The 19,461-nt window shown below is 37.7% G+C and overlaps 1 protein-coding gene across 2 annotated transcripts in view; it reads right to left on the minus strand.

Annotated features, from left to right (window-relative positions):
* Nucleotides 1–19,461, minus strand: part of WDR41 (WD repeat domain 41) — a 47,434-nt gene that overhangs the window by 22,516 nt on the left and 5,457 nt on the right. For both annotated transcript variants that reach the window (NM_001075690.1, XM_010808811.3), the window contains exons 3-5: nucleotides 4,450–4,498; nucleotides 3,119–3,250; nucleotides 262–324 (exon numbers count right to left, since the gene is read on the minus strand). In NM_001075690.1, the coding sequence (NP_001069158.1) occupies nucleotides 262–324; nucleotides 3,119–3,250; nucleotides 4,450–4,498 (244 nt within the window). The remainder of the gene's footprint in view (nucleotides 1–261; nucleotides 325–3,118; nucleotides 3,251–4,449; nucleotides 4,499–19,461) is intronic.

A 19,461-nucleotide genomic window follows, 5' to 3' on the forward strand; every position in this document is an offset into this window, starting at 1 on the left:
CTCCGACTAGAAACATACTAGGTACTACATTTTTCCTTATCTTACTATAGAGATTCATCTCTTGCTCTAATTTAAAATTCAAACATTCTAGCATTTAATATACATACTCCCCAAAATCTAGTCTTAGAAGAATCAAATAGCTGTAGGTATGTGCAGAAGAAATAATTTTTAAAACCTACAAGATAATTTCATCTAAATCACTAGATAACTTTTTCTGAAATAAAAAGATTATTACCATGAAGTATCTGATTAAGATTTTACCTTTACAGTAGACTGGAAGCATGACACTTTCTGAACTTGTCTACCAGTATCACAATCCCATTCCTAAATTTATGTTAAGAAATAATTTCTAAGCAGAATTTCAAAAAATTATGAGATAACTTTTCTAATAATTATAAATATTACACATTTTTGTAGAAAATATACAAAGCATAAAGTACCTTGTGTTTACACTATTACAAAAATCAACTTAGCATAGCAAGCTTGTAATCTAAAATAAGTTTGATGTGAATTTTACTATAAAACCATTTGAAAATACCAACAGAATGGATGGTCTGAATATCAAATCTTTATAAGCATTAAATATTGCAACTATAAAAAATTTAAATTTTACTCTCCAAAACAGTCTACCATAATCTAATAAACACTGAACATAAAATACTCATACTAAAAACTATCACATCCATTAATTAACATTAACTGAAAGCTCCCTCAACATGCCTGGCATGATTTTACTAGTTATCTTAATTCAAAGAAGACAGTAACCAAATACCTATATCCATATTTAAAATAATTTCAAGACCTCTCATAAAAGGTCCAAGATTAGTTTGACTTAAGGAACATAACGATTTTCAAATTTTTCATACCATTTCCTATGGTAAGATATACATTTTATATGAGAACATATTTACATATAAATGTATATACACACACATATATAGACTCTTAAGATTATAATTTGACAAAAAAAAATCTACCCTCAGCATTTAATTAATGAAGTTAGTTAACAGCAAATACCCAAGCATGATAAATTTAAAATTCATCTGAATAAATGGAACTACTAACAAAGCAACCTGAAATTATTTTTAACAAGAAAAGTCATTCAGCAAAGGAAATTACTCTCTACTAGCATTTACCGTTAAAGTTTATACTGATATTGTCCCAGTTACCCATGTCTGTCCTCTAATAGTAATTTTAACAATTATCTCTAAATAGTATAGGAGAAGGCAATGGCAACCGACTCCAGTACTCTTGCCTGGAAAATCCCAAGGACGGAGGAGCCTGGTAGGCTTCAGTCCATGGGGTTGCGAAGAGTCAGACATGACTGAGCGACTTCACTTTTACTTTTCACTTTCATGCACTGGAGAAGGAAATGACAACCCACTCCAGTGTTCTTGCCTGGAGAATCCCAGGGACGGCAGAGCCTGGTGGGCTGCCATCTATGGGGTCGCACAGAGTCAGACACGACTGAAGTGACTTAGCAGCTAAATAGTATTCTAGTACTTAAGAAGCAGTCTAATGAAAAGAATTTTATATTCTATTTTTGCAGAGATTATACTGATATGGAAAACAAACAAAAAATAGCTTCAGTCCATAAAATAACATGTGCCTCAATAGAACAATGGTAGTAAAGCTACTGTGACCTAAACATACTAAAGTGCATTTTATGCCCCTGATTATGCAACACTGTCATCACCACAGTGTATCATTTTATCTCCACCTAAATCTTTTTGTGAATTTCTACCACCTATTGGCAATCTGTCTAAAAATCACTTCAGCTGACAAGCTTATTTAAAGTGTGTCATAAAGTATGTCTTAGTTCTATAGAAGCCTAAGAAACACCTACACCTTTGGGCTTACTCCAAAACTCAACTTCACTAACACCTGAAGTTATGTGAATAGAATTCTCAGATAAGCACAGACTTTTTAAAGCTATTCTATGACACTTAAAAAAAAAAGCAATGAAAGATTAGCTATAGCCTTCACAGATTAAATTCCTCATACAAATATAAAAAGGCCAACTTTGTTTAAGAAAAATATTTTATGAAAGCAGTATCACACAGTGATTCAGAGCACTGACTCTGCAGTCAGACTACTGCCTTTGGCCCTATACAGGCTGCACAAACTTGGGCCATTTACTTAACCTCTCTGTGCCTCTCTTTTCTTATTTATAAATGAAAATAATAAAAATACTTATTATAAGGGTTAAATGGGTTAATAAATGCAAAACAGAACAATGCCTGGCACATACATGCAATTTATAAAACTTTACTATGGCTGTTACATCTTAAATTTTCAACTAAAAGTATAAGGAGGGAAGGTAATTTACATTTTTTAATTGTTTTAAAATACTAAATATATAAAACACTGCTGCTGCTGCTAAGTCGCTTCAGTCGTGTCCAACTCTGTGTGACCCCATAGAAGGCAGCCCACCAGGCTTCTCTGTCCCTGGGATTCTCCAGGGAAGAACACTGGAGTGGGTTGCCATTTCCTTCTCCAATGCATGAAAGTGAAAAGTGAAAGTGAAGCCGCTCAGTCGTGTCCAACTCTTCACGACCCCATGGACTGCAGCCCACCAGGCTCCTCCGTCCATGGGATTCTCCAGGCCAAGAGTACTGGAGTGGGGTGCCATTGCCTTCTCCATATAAAACACTGAGCACATGCTAATTCACTTTTCTGCCAGACTTGGATTGTCAGAAGGTTCTTATGGGTTGGGACCATTAAGTTTCTTTTGCTGTACAATAAGCGTATAAGAAAATGTGAATTATTCTCCGGTTCAACTCATCTTTGTTTCTCTAAATTGAAAAGCAAACTGAGATGATAAATATTTTTAAGCCTACATTCTTCCATTTCCTTCATCTTTTGTAATTTTATATAAAGCTGGGAAGAATAGCTTTAGTTATGGAGTTTCCATCAACAATAAGTCTTAACTTGCTACTTCCAATCTTTTTTCAGACACCTAATACTTTCAAGAAGCGTCTTATGAAGGCTAGAACAAAACCATTTTTGCTAAATCATGAATGTACAGACAGGCCTCAGGAGGATAAAGTCTAATAATGTGTGTACTGGTCCCTTGGATCACCATAGCTATTTCACTTGGTTCTAGATTCAAGGATATAATGACTGTTCTATCAGCAGAGGCTGTCAAGATCAGTTGATTTTTTTCTTCACAAGTTTCCAAACAAGGCAATGTAATAATAGCTGTTATCTTTTGAGTGTGTCCATTGAGTTCCAAAAGTTTTTCTCCTGTCTGAAATATCAATAAAAATGTTAACAGTACTTTATATCTTATAACTTAATCTTAAATGACAACATTAAGCAAAACCACCAGGTAGAAAATACATACATTCCATCTGAAATTACTTAGATTTTATAATTTAAGCAATAGAATCTAAACAGATGCTACAAGAGTAGGCTTAAATAATTTTAATTATTTTCTAATAGAAAATAACAAATTGTTATAGGAAACTTTAAGGAATACACTTTCCATTTGGTTTTAAGATTATAATTGTGTAAATTAAGTATAAAATATCAGTAACTTGGCAGGGAAAATATAGGGAGTCTTCATTATCCAAATATTTATTATCTCATCCTATAACACTGGAGAATAAAAGTCAACAAACAGTAACAATTGGATGTAGATACCCAATAATATATCAACCACTCATAAAGTCAGTATTGACTCTATTTCTATTTAACATCAACAGCTATTCCCATCCATCCAATATCTTCATCCATCAGTCTCTGACTTCCCAAGTAGTAAATACAAAAATGCAAAGAAAATGTAACATAAATTTCAAATCTCTCCAAGGTTGCAGGATTTCATGATGTATGTGATGAATGTAATGTTAAACTGTGTCCATCACAGGCAAAGCCATTGAAAAATGAGGATCTGATGGAGTCAGAATAGGTAACAATCCAAACAAGGGTGAGGAGATAAATGCTTCCCGAGAGAATACTTTGAGAATCCAAGGATTAGGGAGAGAGGACCTAGAGAAATTTGGTAAAGCCTTAAATATTTTTTTTAAAAATAAACCTTTTATTACATTACTATTAAAGTGAAACATGTGAAGAATATTATGCTGTCACACAATTTAGAAAAATTCAGAAAAAATTGTCAATTTGGAAAAAACTGTCTCTCACAAAAATCAACACCTGATTCATTTTCAGAAACAGTACATAGCTGCTAACTTAAATTTTGCTTAATTAAAATTAAGACATTTATTTCCATAATTTAGCATTTGTTTCTCAGGAAAAATCTTAAATAAAAAACTATATATGAAACATTGGTCCTCACTGTAAATGGATTCATCCTAAGCAGCCCTTTTCAAACATTAATTCGGCTCAGTCTACTGGTATGCAGTCTCATCTCCAGGTAATGTTTATGAATGCATACTCAACTATAGAGTCATGTCTGTGTTAGATAATCCACATAGAATCAATACACACCTGGGCATTCCACACAACTACAGTTCCATCATCACCAGCAGATGCAAATCTGGTTAGAGAAAAAAGGTCAAGAAAAACAAAAAATTACTGATGACATTTAAGTGCTAAAATTACTAAGACTAATCAGACGTTAGGGACTTCCCCGGGTGGTCCAGTAGATAAGACTCCTTGCTCCCAGTGCAGGAGCCCTGAGTTCGATCCCTGGTTGGGCAACTAGACCCCACGTGTGCCAGAACTAAGAGTTCGCATGCCACAACAAAGGCCTGACGCAGTCAAATAAGTAAGAATAAAAGTTTTAAAAAAGAATTACCCGACTTTATTAATAGCATTCTGACTTACTAATATCAATGTACATTAAGTTCTTTAAGCCAACTTAATAAACCTTTATAGAATACTTTCTAATTTTTGTGTCAGGTACAGCAAATCCAAAAATGAATAAGACCATTCAGAGAATTATAACTGCTAGACTAAGAATAAGGGAGATCTATAAATGATCGTTAAAGTCCTTCCTTTAAAATTATATGATTAAACCCTGAAGTGACATGAAACCAAGCTGAGGAAAAGCTACAGTGACAGGAAGTGATATCCCAGGAGTAGACCAAAGGAATCTTGTCCTTAGATTCCTTATATTCTAGGTAAAGGTATTTAGATATTTTAACTCTACTATATTTAAAGCCAGTATCTCTCCTTTGTTCCTCTCAGTTCTGTGGTTTTTCCACATAAATATCCCATCTCCCTTTCATGTCCTTTGGTTTGGAAAGTTTGGTTTCTGTTTTGGTTTTTTTTAATGAATATTCTTGAAAAAGGTAAAGGTAAGTTTGCTTCTTGGCATAAAAAAAGAATTGTAATGAACTAAATTATAGCTTTTCTCTACTCTTTACCATCCATTCACTACAGATCAAAAACCAACCATCTATACTTTATAGAGTAGAAGATAACCATGATACAAACACTATCAAGAAAAATAATCTGTACAGGATTATTCATCACAATGGCTGAATTATAATAAAATCAATATAGCATTGTTCTCAAGCAGTGTCCCAACACAGTGGTATACAGCAGTCACATTTTCACCATGTCAACTGATTTGTTAATAATGTACTACACAAGTGTGTAAATAATCAAAATCGATTCCAAGTTGTTCTTCTAATATCACTTTTTATTCACTTGAATTCAAAAGTTTGCTTTTCTGAATGGGAGAAAAGGAGGTAGTATTATTCAGAGCCAGCTATGAACTGCATCTGGTTATGGTTAATAACCATTAATAAGTGGTACTCCACAAGCAGCTATGGTGTTTAGAAAATGTGTACTTCCATGCAAGATTGTTAGCATATTTTCACAAAAATCTGGGCATGCCTTAAACATCTTCATTAAAGTAAATGTGAGCTGTGTGTGCGCCATTGGGAGAAAAGTAGAGAACTGATACTTGAGGACACAAAAACTATTAATACTTTGGCCCTGAGAGTCTCTGTTCTATTGAATTTTACCCTATAGAGATCCATATAATCTCCCTACTTCAGTCATATAACACTTCCCTTAACAGTCCAAACTGAGCATCAAGTTCAAATTTCTCACACTCAGTTTCAAAGCCTCATATATAGCTACTGTCCTCACTGGCTCTGACAATTCCCATACTCAGTACCTGCTGCAGAATCTTTTGATTACATCTTCTACTGCAGGAGCTAAGAGATTAGGAGATGGGAAATTGGCCTAATGGAGTCTGACAGAGTCCATTAGTAACTTTTAATAAAGAACTACTTATCTTTTTAACAGAAAGGACCATTTAAAATGTCTTAGTTAACTAGATAGAAACCATACAAAGAACTATTTTTAAACCCATACATAACATTTATTCTGTTTTCAAAATGAAATATATAAAAGATATGGAGACTAAAAAGAAAACAATTTTATATTTAAAAACAATTTCTTATGCTTAATTACACAGACTGTCTGAATCAGAATACGAAGCAATGCCTTAAATATCAAAAATACTGCTGGATGTCAATCTTTAACAGCTTATGTTTCTAGGGCTATTGATTTCTTTTTACTTGTACCATGATGAAGGGGAGGGCAGAACTCAAGGTCTTAAGATTTCTTTGGTATAAAATATCAATTTCTATTGATCCTTGAAACTCTTATAATTGCTTTTCTCCCTTTTAGAAGAGTACAGGTTTAAAATATACTTTTTTCTAGCCCTGATTTTTAACTTCTCATTATTGCTTTATCATGTCTGAATCTCATGACTTCACAATGAGAGATGATTGAACGGTTGAGAGTTTAGAAATGAGATACAGAGCATCTCATTTCAAACTTTAATTCAATCAGTGGTGAACAAAAGTTAAATCTAAACAATGCTCAATAGTAATGCATGAATCCACAGCCCATTTTTTTCTTTTTATCGTTCAGAGGTCAATTATCCAGTTTGTGTATTATTCAGGCTTTTCAATTCTCATATTCTATTGCCTTTTCTTTTTTTTTTTGCCTTTCCAGTATTTATTATTACCTGCTCTAAAGAGGAAACGTGAAGCTTTAAAATGCAAACCAGTTTGACTTTGCTACATACCAGTACCAGCCATAAAATAACGAATAAAGGGAAGGAAGATCATTCACAAATGACAATTATCCATTCTCCTAGCATGGATAACTGAAAACTGGCAGCACTGTATCAGCTTATCTTAAATCAGTTTATCCTCATCCGTGAAGCACACACTCTAGCCATCTCCAAATGAGAAATGAAACTTCAATCTAAGAATCCCTAACAGTAAGATACACTATAACTATGAAAAGAAGTAGGGAACAATAAAAGAAGTAATTAAATGCCAATAATGTTTAATATAGTCAATGGAAGAAAAAATAGGGGCTATACTGCCATACAATAATATACAAAAAAAATTTTTAAACACCCTAAATTAATAGAACCCAAAGATTCAAGTCTAAAGATTTTAAGAGAAATCCTTCTTTACTGATACACACAAAATAGTAAGATTTCACATCATGTGTTAGGGAAATGCCAAAATCAATTACATGTGGTTCTTATTTCAAGATCTTAAAATTCAGTGATTGTTTAAAAATGTACTAAAGAAATATAAGACATCAATTGTAAGACATACTATTATTTTATGTACTATTAAGGAAAAATGCTGTTAGTTATAAATGAAAGACACCAATTATATGATGTATCCAAATTTTAAAGATGTTACTGTACCAAAAATAGGCTTTTTAGAATCAATGAAATTTAGTAATTATCGTACTTATTTATGTTTCCAATATGGCACTTTCCAGTCCAACACATTTCTGATTACCTCTAGCAGGTTTAAAGGACTAAAGAAATAGTCCTTGTTTCTTGGCATGAAAAAATGGCTGGAAAATTCTGAAAGAGATGGGAATACCAGAGCACATGACCTGCCTCTTGAGAAACCTATATGCAGGTCAGGAAGCAACAGTTCAAAATGGACATGGAACAACAGACTGGTTCCAAATAGGAAAAGGAGTATGTCAAGGCTGTATCTTGTCACCTTGCTTATTTAACTTATATGCAGAGTACATCATGAGAAACACTGGGCAGGAAGAAGCACAAGCTGGAATCAAGATTGCTGGAAGAAATATCAATAACCTCAGATATGCAGATCACACCACCCTTATGGCAGAAAGTTAAGAGGAACTAAAAAGCCTCTTGATGAAAGTGAAAGAGGAGAGTGAAAAAGTTGGCTGAAAGCTCAACATTCAGAAAATGAAGATCATGGCATCTGGTCCCATCACTTCATGGGAAATAGATGGGGAAACAGTGGAAACAGTGTCAGACTTTATTTTTGGGGGGCTCCCAAATCACTGCAGATGGTGACTGCAGCCATGAAATTAAAAGACGCTTACTCCTTGGAAGAAAAGTTATGACCAACCTAGATAGCATGTTTCAAAGCAGAGACATTACTTTGCCAACAAAGGTCCATCTAGTCAAGGCTATGGTTTTTCCAGTGGTCACGTATGGACTTGAGAGTTGGACTGTGAAGAAAGCAGAGCGCCGAAGAATTGATGCTTTTGAACTGTGGTGTTGCAGAACTCTTGAGAGTCCCTTGGACTGCAAGGAGATCCAACTAGTCCATTCTGAAGGAAATCAGCCCTGGGATTTCTTTGGAGGGAATGATGCTAAAGCTGAAACTCCAGTACTTGGCCACCTCATGTGAAGAGTTGACTCATTGGAAAAGACTCTGATACTGGGAGGGATTGGGGGCAGGAGGAGAAGGGGACGACAAAGGATGAGATGGCTGGATGGCATCACTGACTTGATGGACGTGAGTCTGAGTGAACTCTGGGAGTTGGTGATGGACAGGGAGGCCTGGCGTGCTGCGATTCATGGGGTCACAAAGAGTCGGACACGACTGAGCGACTGAACTGAACTGAACTAATGAACTAAATTATAGCTTTTCCCTACTCTTTACCATCCATTCACTACATGGCAAAAAAAAAAATCATCTATATTTTGTAGAGTAGAAGGCAACCATGACACAAATACTAACAAGAAAAATAATTTGATAAGATGCTCAACATTGCTCATTATTAGAGAAATGCAAATCAAAACTACAATGAGATATCACCTCACACCAGTCAGAATGGCCATCATCAAAAAGTCTGCAAACAAATGCTGAAGAGGGTGTGGAGAAAAGGGAACGCTCTTGCACTGTTGGTGGGAATGTAAACTGATACCGCCATTATGGAAGATGGTATGGAGATTCCTTAAAAAACTAGGAATAAAACCACCATATGACCCAGCAATCCCACTCCTAGGCATATACATTGAGAAAACCAAAATTGAAAAGACACATGTATCCCATTGTTCACTGCAGCACTGTTTACAATAGCTAGAACATGGAAGCAACCTTAGATGTCCATCGACAGATGAATGGATAAAGAAGCTGTGGTACATATACACAGTGGAATATTACTCAACCATAAAAAGGAATGCATTTGAGTCAGTTCTAATGAGGTTAGATTACACAGAGCGAAGTAAGCCAGAAAGAGAAAGATAAATATCATATTCTAATCCATATATATGCTCAGATGGTAAAGCATCTTCCTGCAATGCGGGAGACCCAGGTTCAATCCCCGGGTCAGGAAGATTCCCTGGAGAAGGAAATGGCAACCAACCCCAGTACTCCTGCCTGAAAAATTCCATGGACAGAGGAGCCTGGTAGGTTACAGTCCATGGGGGTCACAAAGAGTCAGACATGACTGAGTGACTTCACTTTCACTTATGGAATCTAGAAAAATGGTACTGAATAATTTATTTACAGGGAAGAAATGGAGAAACAGACCCAGAGAAAGACTTATGGACATGGAGACAGGGGAGGAGAGGGTGAAATGTATGGAAAAAGTGACATGAAACTTACATTACCATATGTAAAATAGACAGCCAACGGGAACTTGCTGTATGGCTCAGGAAACTCAAACAGGGGTTCTGTATCAACCTAGAGGGGGTGGGATTGGGAGGGAGATTCAGGAGGGAGGGGATATATGTATACCTATGGCTGATACATGCTGAGGTTTGACAGAGAACAAAATTCTGTGAAGCAATTATCCTTCAATTAGAAAATAAATAAAAAATTTTTAAAAGGCAAAAAAAAAAAATAATTTGTACAGTGGCTGACTTATAATAAAAGTCACAGTGGCTGATTTATAATAAAATCAAGAAAGCACTGTTCTCAAGCAGTGTGAATAAGCAAAAATAGTCACAGTGGTGTGATCACTGACCTAGAGCCAGACATCCTGGAATGTGAAGTCAAGTGGGCCTTAGAAAGCATCATTACGAACAAAGCTAGTGGAGGCGATGAAATTCCAGGTGAGCTATTTCAAATCCTGAAAGATGATGCTGTGAAAGTGCTGCACTCAATATGCCAGCAAATTTGGAAAACTCAGCAGTGGCTACAGGACTGGAAAAGGTCAGTTTTCATTCCAATCCCAAAGAAAGGCAATGCCAAAGAATGCTCAAACTACCGCACAATTGTACCCATCTCACACGCAAAATTCTCCAAGCCAGGCTTCAGCAATATGTGAACCATGAACTTCCAGATGTTCAAGCTGGTTTTAGAAAAGGCAGAGGAACCAGAGATCAAATTGCCAACATCAGCTGGATCATCAAAGAAGCAAGAGTTCCAGAAAAACATCTATTTCTGCTTTATTGACTATACCAAAGCCTTTGACTGTGTGGATCACAATAAACTGGAAAATTCTGAAAGAAATGGGAATACCAGACCACCTGACCTGCCTCTTGAGAAACCTATATGCAGGTCAGGAAGCAACAGTTCAAAATGGACATGGAACAACAGACTGGTTCCAAATAGGAAAAGGAGTATGTCAAGGCTGTATATTGTCACCCTGCTTATTTAACTTCTATGCAGAGTACATCATGAGAAACTCTGGGCTGGAAGAAGCACAAGCTGGAATCAAAATTGCCGGGAGAAATATCAATAACCTCAGATATGCAGATGACACCACCCTTATGGCAGAAAGTGAAGAGGAACTAAAAAGCGTCTTGATGAAAGTGAAGGTGGAGAGTGAAAAAGTTGGCTTAAAGCTCAACATTCAGAAAACTAAGATCATGGCATCTGGTCCCATCACTTCATGGGAAATAGATGGGGAAACAGTGGAAATAGTGGCTGACTTTATTTTTCTGGGCTCCAAAATCACTGCAGATGGTGACTGCAGCCATGAAATTAAAAGACGCTTACTCCTTGGAAGGAAAGTTATGACCAACCTAGATAGTATATTGAAAAGCAGAGATATTACTTTGCCAACAAAGGTCCGTCTAGTCAAGGCTATGGTTTTTCCAAGAGTTGGACTGTGAAGAAAGCTGAGCGCCGAAGAACTGATGCTTTTGAACTGTGGTGTTGGAGAAGACTCTTGAGAGTCCCTTGGACTGCAAGGAGATCCAACCAGTCCATCCTAAAGGAGATCAGTCCTGGGTGTTCATTGGAAGGACTGATGTTGAAGCTGAAACTTCAATAATTTGGCCACCTGATGCAAAGAGCTGACTCATTTGAAAAGACCCTGATGCTGGGAAAGATTGAAGGCAGGAGGAGAAGGGGACGCCAGAGGAAGAGATGGTTGGATGGCATCACCAACTCGATGGACATGGGTGTGGGTAGACTCTGGGAGTTGATGATGGACAGTGACACCTGGCGTGCTGCGGTTCATGGGGTCGCAAAGAGTCAGACACGACTGAGCGACAGAACTGAACTGAACAATGATTTACTTATTCTAGAAATCTTTAGTAAGCTTTACCTATACATTAAGCATTAATTTTATATATTTATATGCTTGATCCTGAAAGTAAAGATCAATGAGCTAAGTTCCTGTCTTTGAAGGGCTCACAGCCTGCAGTATGATGGAATGCTACAGGGTCCAAATAATCAGTCCACTGAGAATTCTGTAATGCTTATTTCAACTTATAGGAATCAGTTCCTATAAACACCTTCCTCTGGATAGCTCAGCAAAAGTATTCTCATTCTTGCCAACTGTGGGCTGAAAGAACAGCAAAAGTTCAAAAAGATTTGTATAAAATAAAGTATTACTGCAATAATTCCTATAGCCCTCACTTAAGTGCTTATTTAATAGTTCTTATTCAGGAGAATTTATTTTAATTAAATCAAAGGTGCTACAGATTCAAATATAACCTTAAAGGACATAAAAAATGATAAGCCATCAACCTAAACATAAATTTTCTTGTATTCAATATTTACATAACCATAAAGTCCTGGAAAAATAAAAATAGAGTATTATTATGACAATGCAGAAGTCCCTTTCCACCAAATCCACAAGTACTTTCTAATCATAATGCAACTAAAATAATATATAGTTTTATAATAAAGTTGAAAAATGCTAATATCAGAAACCAGACAAAAATAAAAAATGTCAAAATTTTCATTTAAAATAGACTTTTACTTACCTTGATGCTAGAATTACTTGAAGAAAATTAGAGAAGTTTGTAGACAGAAACTTGTAAGAGAAGCTGAAGTCAACTTCAAAGCATTTTCAGGAACCATAGATATTTATGCTGTTGACTCTTTCATGATCTACTCTAGCATCAAAAAATTTTTCCCTTGACTAAGTAACACGTGAGTCTGAGTGAATTCTGGAAGTTGGTGATGGACAGGGAGGCCTGGCATGCTGCAATTCATGGGGTCGCAAAGAGTTGGACATGACTGAGCGACTGAACTGAACTGAACTGAAGTAACACAAAGAGTTGGACACGATTGAGCAACTAAGCACAAGCACATGTATTTAATTAACACAATTCTAATACAAACGTCTCACAAATAGCACACAGACAGAAAAATCTTTAGTTCCCAGTTATTTGCAAAGGTAAAATCTTTGATAAGCTTTCACCTCCCCCAAATCACAAAGTTAAACTACATCAAGTTTATAAGTATTAGAATACAAAAAAATCTGTGTGACTTAAATTGGTGGCAAACTACATCTCTCTGAGCTCAAATACCTGTGAAGGAACTTCTGCTGCTGCTGCTAAGTTGCTTCAGTCGTGTCCAACTCTGTGCGACCCCATAGATGGCAGCCCACTATGACAGGCAATCCCGTCCCTGGGATTCTCCAGGCAAGAACACTGGAGTGGGTTGCCAGTTCCTTCTCCAATGCATGAAAGTGAAAAGTGAAAGTGAAGTCGCTCAGTCGTGTCCAACTCTTCCCAACCCCAAGGACTGCAGCCTACCAGGCTCCATTGCCTTCTCTGGAAGGAATTTCTACTCCAGAAATATCCTTGGCCTCTCTCTGTCCCACTGAGTAATAAATAAGGTTAAAGAACTCATTGAGTATGCTCAGATCAGACCATTCTGGGTTCTCTGAGATCTGTCTGTTCATAGCGAGGGAACAAGGAGGGCATGGCAACCCACTCCAATATTCTTGCCTGGAGAATCCCATGGACAAAGGAGCCTGGCGGGCTACAGTCCACGCAGTCACAGAGTCAGACACGACTGAGCGACTAAGCACAGCACAGCACAGCAAGGGAACAGTCTGGTTTGGTCTTACTTTTGAGGTAAACTTACATCGGAGTGGGAAGCTTGCGAATGTCCAGCTGTACCAGCAATTCAGTGAATAAGTCTACATAACTCAGGGTGAAAATTAGGAAACCCACTGTGGTTGTATATCAAAGCTACATCCTTTAATCCAGCTTTTTGCTAGCTGGGTTGCTAGCTGGTAATCTAGCTATTAAGCTGATGGGTTCATGTCTATGTGTGTGATTCCTACTTCTAATAATATCCAAGAAAAAATATCTGAAACAAAAATAGCTTTTAAACTGGAGGGTTTTTCCCTCTGTATCAAATGTATATCATTTTAAACTGTTCATTATGAAGAATTTAAATACATATAAAAGTGAGAACAATATAACAAAAATCTCCAGGTACTCATCACATGTCTTCAATAGTTATCAACTTACGACCAATATTGTTTCATCTGTACCACAGTCAATACCCGCCCCCTGCAGATTATTTTGATGCAAATCCCGTATTTCATCAATAAATACTTCAATACGTATTTACATCACAAATAAGTTAACATTTAATTCCTTAACATCACCACAATGTAATCAAATTTGTCTCACAATGTTTTTTAAGTATATTAGAAGTAAGATCTAGTGAAAAGTGAAAGTTGGACACTCAGTCATGTCCAACTGCTTGCGACCTCATGGATGATACAGTCCATGAATAAGGTTCATATACTGCAACTGACCGATATATCTCTAAAGTCTCTCTTATTTTATTCTCTCTTCATATATTTTCCTCCTTGTAATTATGCATTTGTCTTCAGAGTTCTCACACTCTGGATTTTGTCAGCTACCTTCTTGCGTTATCATTTGATATGCATCTGTGTCCCTTGTGTTTCTAGTAAACTGAGACCTCTAGAGACTTAATCATATTTAAATTTGACTATCTGGTAAGACTACTTCTTTATAAGGAGTTTATATTCCCCAATAGGAAATACAATTTCTGGCAATCTTGTGTGTGTGTGTGTATGTGTGTGTTTGTGATGTTAACAGCTATCAATAAGCATTGCCTAAATTTGTTATTCTATTAGAGATGGCAAAATAACAGTCCAATTCTATGATTCTTCCTAGCTTGAATCCTTCTATAAAGAAAATGTCCTCTCATCAAACACTACTGAACTCAAGATAGAGTTTGTATAGAAAGGCAGTATAGATCTTGACTTGCAGATACCCCTTCAAGACAGGACTAGCTGCCCAGTTACGAGGAAGGCGGTGAATCTGCCTCCAGCTGTTGACTTCAGAGTCCGTTTCAGCTTTTGAGCTGAAGTTAAACTACCTCTTTGGAGAAGGAAATGGCAACCCACGCCAGTATTGTTGCCTGGAGAATCCCATGGACAGAGGAGCCCGGCAGGCGATGGTCCATGGGGTCTCAGAGTCAGACACGAATGAAGCGACTAAGCACGCACGCAAACTCTCTCAGCTGGCACCCAGTCCCCGGGACAGAAGCAAGGTGGTGGAAGCCAGGGCACATTTCTGGATGACCTTCAGCCAGTGTCCAAGCAATGCAGGTTAGACAGTCCTAGTTATTTCCCTAAAGCAGGACCATCTAAAGAGCGTTCTTTCCTCCAGAGTCCATACTGGGCTTACAGAGACTTGGTCAAATCTCCATCACAGTTTGAGATGGCTCCCCTAGTCCAATCCTGCTTCTTCCCTTTCCTTTCGTATTTCTAACAATACTTTTTCATGCTTAACTCCATTTTATTGTCTACTTCCCAGGAAACTGAGGTATTAGGAGGATCTAAATGGTCTTGACTACTGATCTCTATTTTCTAAATGTTATTCTTAGCTTTAGAATATTTTCTTAAAGATGTAGCATATTGTTCACTGTTAGTGAATTATCAAACTGTACTGTTTGTTTAGACCCCTGTGAATGTACAGCTTCACAGTCATCCTAGGGGAACACGCTGGCCTCCAGCCTGGCATTTCATGGGTCATCTGATTCTTTTCCAGTCATGATCACCATCCTACATAACCTTGTCTGTTTCCTGGAGAAGCAAGGGATGGTCAAATGAGCAACAGAGAAAACTATTCTTAAAATGTGTTATGAACTCAGTTTAGTTTAATGTGTCAAATGCTAGAGTATTACATGCAATTTTAGCACAGTCCATTTTTTGGAAGACTCTTGCTGAGGCTTAGCCTTCTTTAGTGATCTCCCAATCAATATGACCCTCACTTCATGTTCAAAAAATACTGAAGAAGAAAAGAAAAGGCAGCTGTCTGTTAGGTTATACAGGATTTATTTGGTATCTTCAAAAACCAATCTGAGAAAATTTTCCACTCACTGGTTTTAGCTGAGCCACCGAGAAAACAAGAAAATCCTTCTGCAAAATTCTCAATAAAATGATATTATCTAAAGACCTGAAGCGTGAAACCTGGATTACAACAGTTGACCAAAAATCCAGAATGTGATGTCCATAAAAACTAAATAAAGACATAAAAGGAATAATGATATACTACTTAAATACTGGAAAGGTATTTCCGTAATTTGACAATGCATAAATAATGAACATACGTACGTAATGGGAAAGCTATATCTAAACTATCTAAACTATTACATTAAGAATGAAAACACTGCGCTCTTCTGCTTATAACAGTTACATCACTTGCATATTTTTAATGTAATTCTTACCAATAATGACTCTTTCAGGTTTTTTAAAAGCACACTACAGAATTAAATTTTTTCAAACAAAAGAGATCAAAAGTTCTTCAGGTCTGCAACTGAGTGAAAAACTTCATACCTAATTACATGCAAATTCTGACATAGTCATGACTTGAAGACAAAGAATTAAATGTGGTTCATATAGTAATATTACCTGATTGCAAAAGCCAAAAAAGTTGGCCTGTTTTAAAATCTATTCAAGACATTTAGATTCACTGTGGTATACAATAAACATGACCAACAATCTCCCTCCCTATATCTACCACCTTCTGCAATGGGATTTAGTTGCTTCACCCATCAAGAGATAGAGTTCATTCATCAACTTACTAAATTCATGCCAGCTTCTGACTTGCTTTAACCAATGAAACAGCAGCAAACATACTGAAAATAGACTTGAAGAGTTTTACACTGGGGCTTGCCCTTTTACCAGTATTTAAATTCCATTCCTATTGAAATAGCACTCGAGCAACCACATGGAGAGATCCCCAGTCATCCCAGCTGAGACCACCGTGAACCTGCCAACCCCAACCAATCCACCAGGTGACCACATAAGCATACATGAACCTAAACAAGATCAGCTGATCCTGGCACAGACAACAGAACCATCAAGCTGAGCCTACCCAAATGTCACCCCACAAAATAGTGCAATAAATTGTTTGCTTTTGTTGCTGTTGTTCAGTTGCTCAGTCATGCCCAATTTTTGCAACCCCATGGACTGGAGCAAACCTGGCTTCCCTGTCCTTCACCATCTCCCAGAGTTTGCTCAAATCCATGTTCATTGAGTCGGTGATGCCATCCAACCATCTCAACCTCTGCCACCCACTTCTCCTGCCCTCAATCTTTCCCAGCATCTGAGTCTTTTCCAATGAGTTGGCTCTTCACATCAGGTGGAGCTTCAGCATCAGTCCTTCTAATGAGTATTCAGGGGTGATTTCCTTTAGGATGGACTGTTTTGACCTCCTTGCAGTCCAAGTGACCCTCAAGAGTCTTCTCCAACACCACAGTTCAAAAGCATCAATTCTTTGGCACTCAGTCTTCTTTATGGTCCAACTCTCACATCCGTACATGACTACAGGAAAAACCATAGCTTTGACCATATGGACCTTTGTTGGCAAAACGATGTTTCTGCTTTTTAGGACACTGTCTAGGTTTGGCATAGCTTTTCTTCCAAGGAGCACACATCTTTTAATTTTATGGCTGCAGTCACTGCTTGGGCTGATATTTGACAATGGTAATAGATAGCTGATATTCTCTTCTATAGCTCTGTACTATTGACAAAACACTTACTACATCACTGAATAACTGAAGTATACACAAGTATTAAAGAACCTGCCTGCCAACACAGGAGACATAAGAGATGCGGGTTCGATCCCTGGGTCAGAAAGATCCCCTGATAAGGGCATGACAACACACTCCAGTATTCTTGCCTGGAGAATCCCATAGACTGAGGAGCCTGGCAGGCTACAGTCCATAGGGTCACAGAGTCAGGCACAACTAAAGAGACTTAGCCTTCACACAAGCACCACACTGGGAAAATGCAATCAAATATCAGTATCTGTACAATGATCATTATTCTACGAGATGGCCTTTTCTTCAAACTCTTCAAACTATGTAACAAGAATAGTCAAGAAGACACTATGAAGGATAACTGCTGCTACTGCTAAGTTGCTTCAGTCGTGTCCAACTCTGTGTGACCTCAAAGACAGCAGCCCACCAGGCTCCCTCATCCCTGGGATTCTCCAGGCAAGAACACCAGAGTGGGTTGCCAATTCCTTCTCCAATGCATGAAAGTGGAAAGTGAAAGTAAAGTCCCTCTTAGCGACCCCATGGACTGCAGCGCACCAGGCTCCTCTGTCCATGGGATTTTCCAGGCAAGAGTACTGGAGTGGGGTACCATTGCCTTCTCTGGTTGAAGGATAGCAATCAATGTGAAATCTTAAAAATCTGAGGAGCATGTGTTCATACAATAATTTGGCTGGACTTATCCTTGGTTTCTAAAAGAGAGCTGGGTCCCTCAGACCTCACCTGAGTTTATGTTAATGAGATGACTCATGGTAGACCCTTAGACAATGTAAGGATGGGGACTGGCCATGTGGGAAATATGAACCATGTAATTAGAGGTTTGGGACTTTGAGCCATGGGATATCATCTTGACCTCCCAACCTGGGGGCTCAGGGAGGGGACGACAGGTAGAGAAGGACTGGAAACTGAGTTCAGTCATGTGGCAAATAAGTGAAATAATCATTTCCATGTAAAAAAACCCCAATAAAATTCTGGACACCCAAAGTTTGAGGGAGCTTCCTCACTGGTGATGCACACTGATACACTGAAAGGGGGATGTGTCCTGAGGACCCAGAAACTTTGCATTTGGTGTCCTTCTAGACCTGACTCTGTATCTCTTCATTTGGATAGCCCCAATCATATCCTTTATAATAAGACAGATGGCTAACAAACACATGAAAAGATGCTCAACATCACTCATTATCAGAGAAATGCAAAGCAAAACCACAATGATGTACCATTTCATGCCAGTAAGAATGGCTCCTATCAAAAAGTCTACAGACAATAAATGTTGGAGAGGGTGTGGAGAAAAGGGAACCCTCTTACACTGTTGGTGAGAATGCAAACTAGTACAGCCACTATGGAGAACAGTGTGGAGATTCCTTAAAAAACTGGAAATAGAACTGCCTTATGACCCAGCAATCCCACTGCTGGGCATACACACTGAGGAAACCAGAATTGAAAGAGACACTTGTACCCCAATGTTCATCACAGCACTGTTTATAATAGCCAGGACATGGAAGCAACCTAGATGTCCATTGGCAGAAGAATGGATAAGAAAGCTGTGGTACATATACACAATGGAGTATTACTCAGCTATTAAAAATAATACATTTGAATCAGTTCTAATGAGGTGGATGAAACTGGAGCCTATTATACAGAGTGAAGTAAGTCAGAAGGAAAAACACCAATACAGTATATTAACACATATATATGGAATTTAGAAGGATGGTAACAATGACCCTATATGTGAGTCAGCAAAAGGGACACAGATATTCTCTGTGGGAGAAGGCGGGGGTGGGATGATTTGAGAGAATAGCACTGAAACATGTATATTACATATATGAAATACATCACCAGCCCAAATTCAATGCATGAATTTGATGCAAACAGGGCACTCAGAGCTGGTGAACTGGGACAACCCTGAGGGATGGGATGGGAAGGGGGTTGGGAGGGGGGTTCAGGATGGGGGACACATGTACACCCATGGTTGATTCATGTCAACGTATGGCAAAAAACTACT

The sequence above is a fragment of the Bos taurus genome, chromosome 10 (assembly GCF_002263795.3).
Source record: "Bos taurus isolate L1 Dominette 01449 registration number 42190680 breed Hereford chromosome 10, ARS-UCD2.0, whole genome shotgun sequence".
NCBI classification, from domain to species: Eukaryota; Metazoa; Chordata; class Mammalia; order Artiodactyla; family Bovidae; genus Bos; species Bos taurus.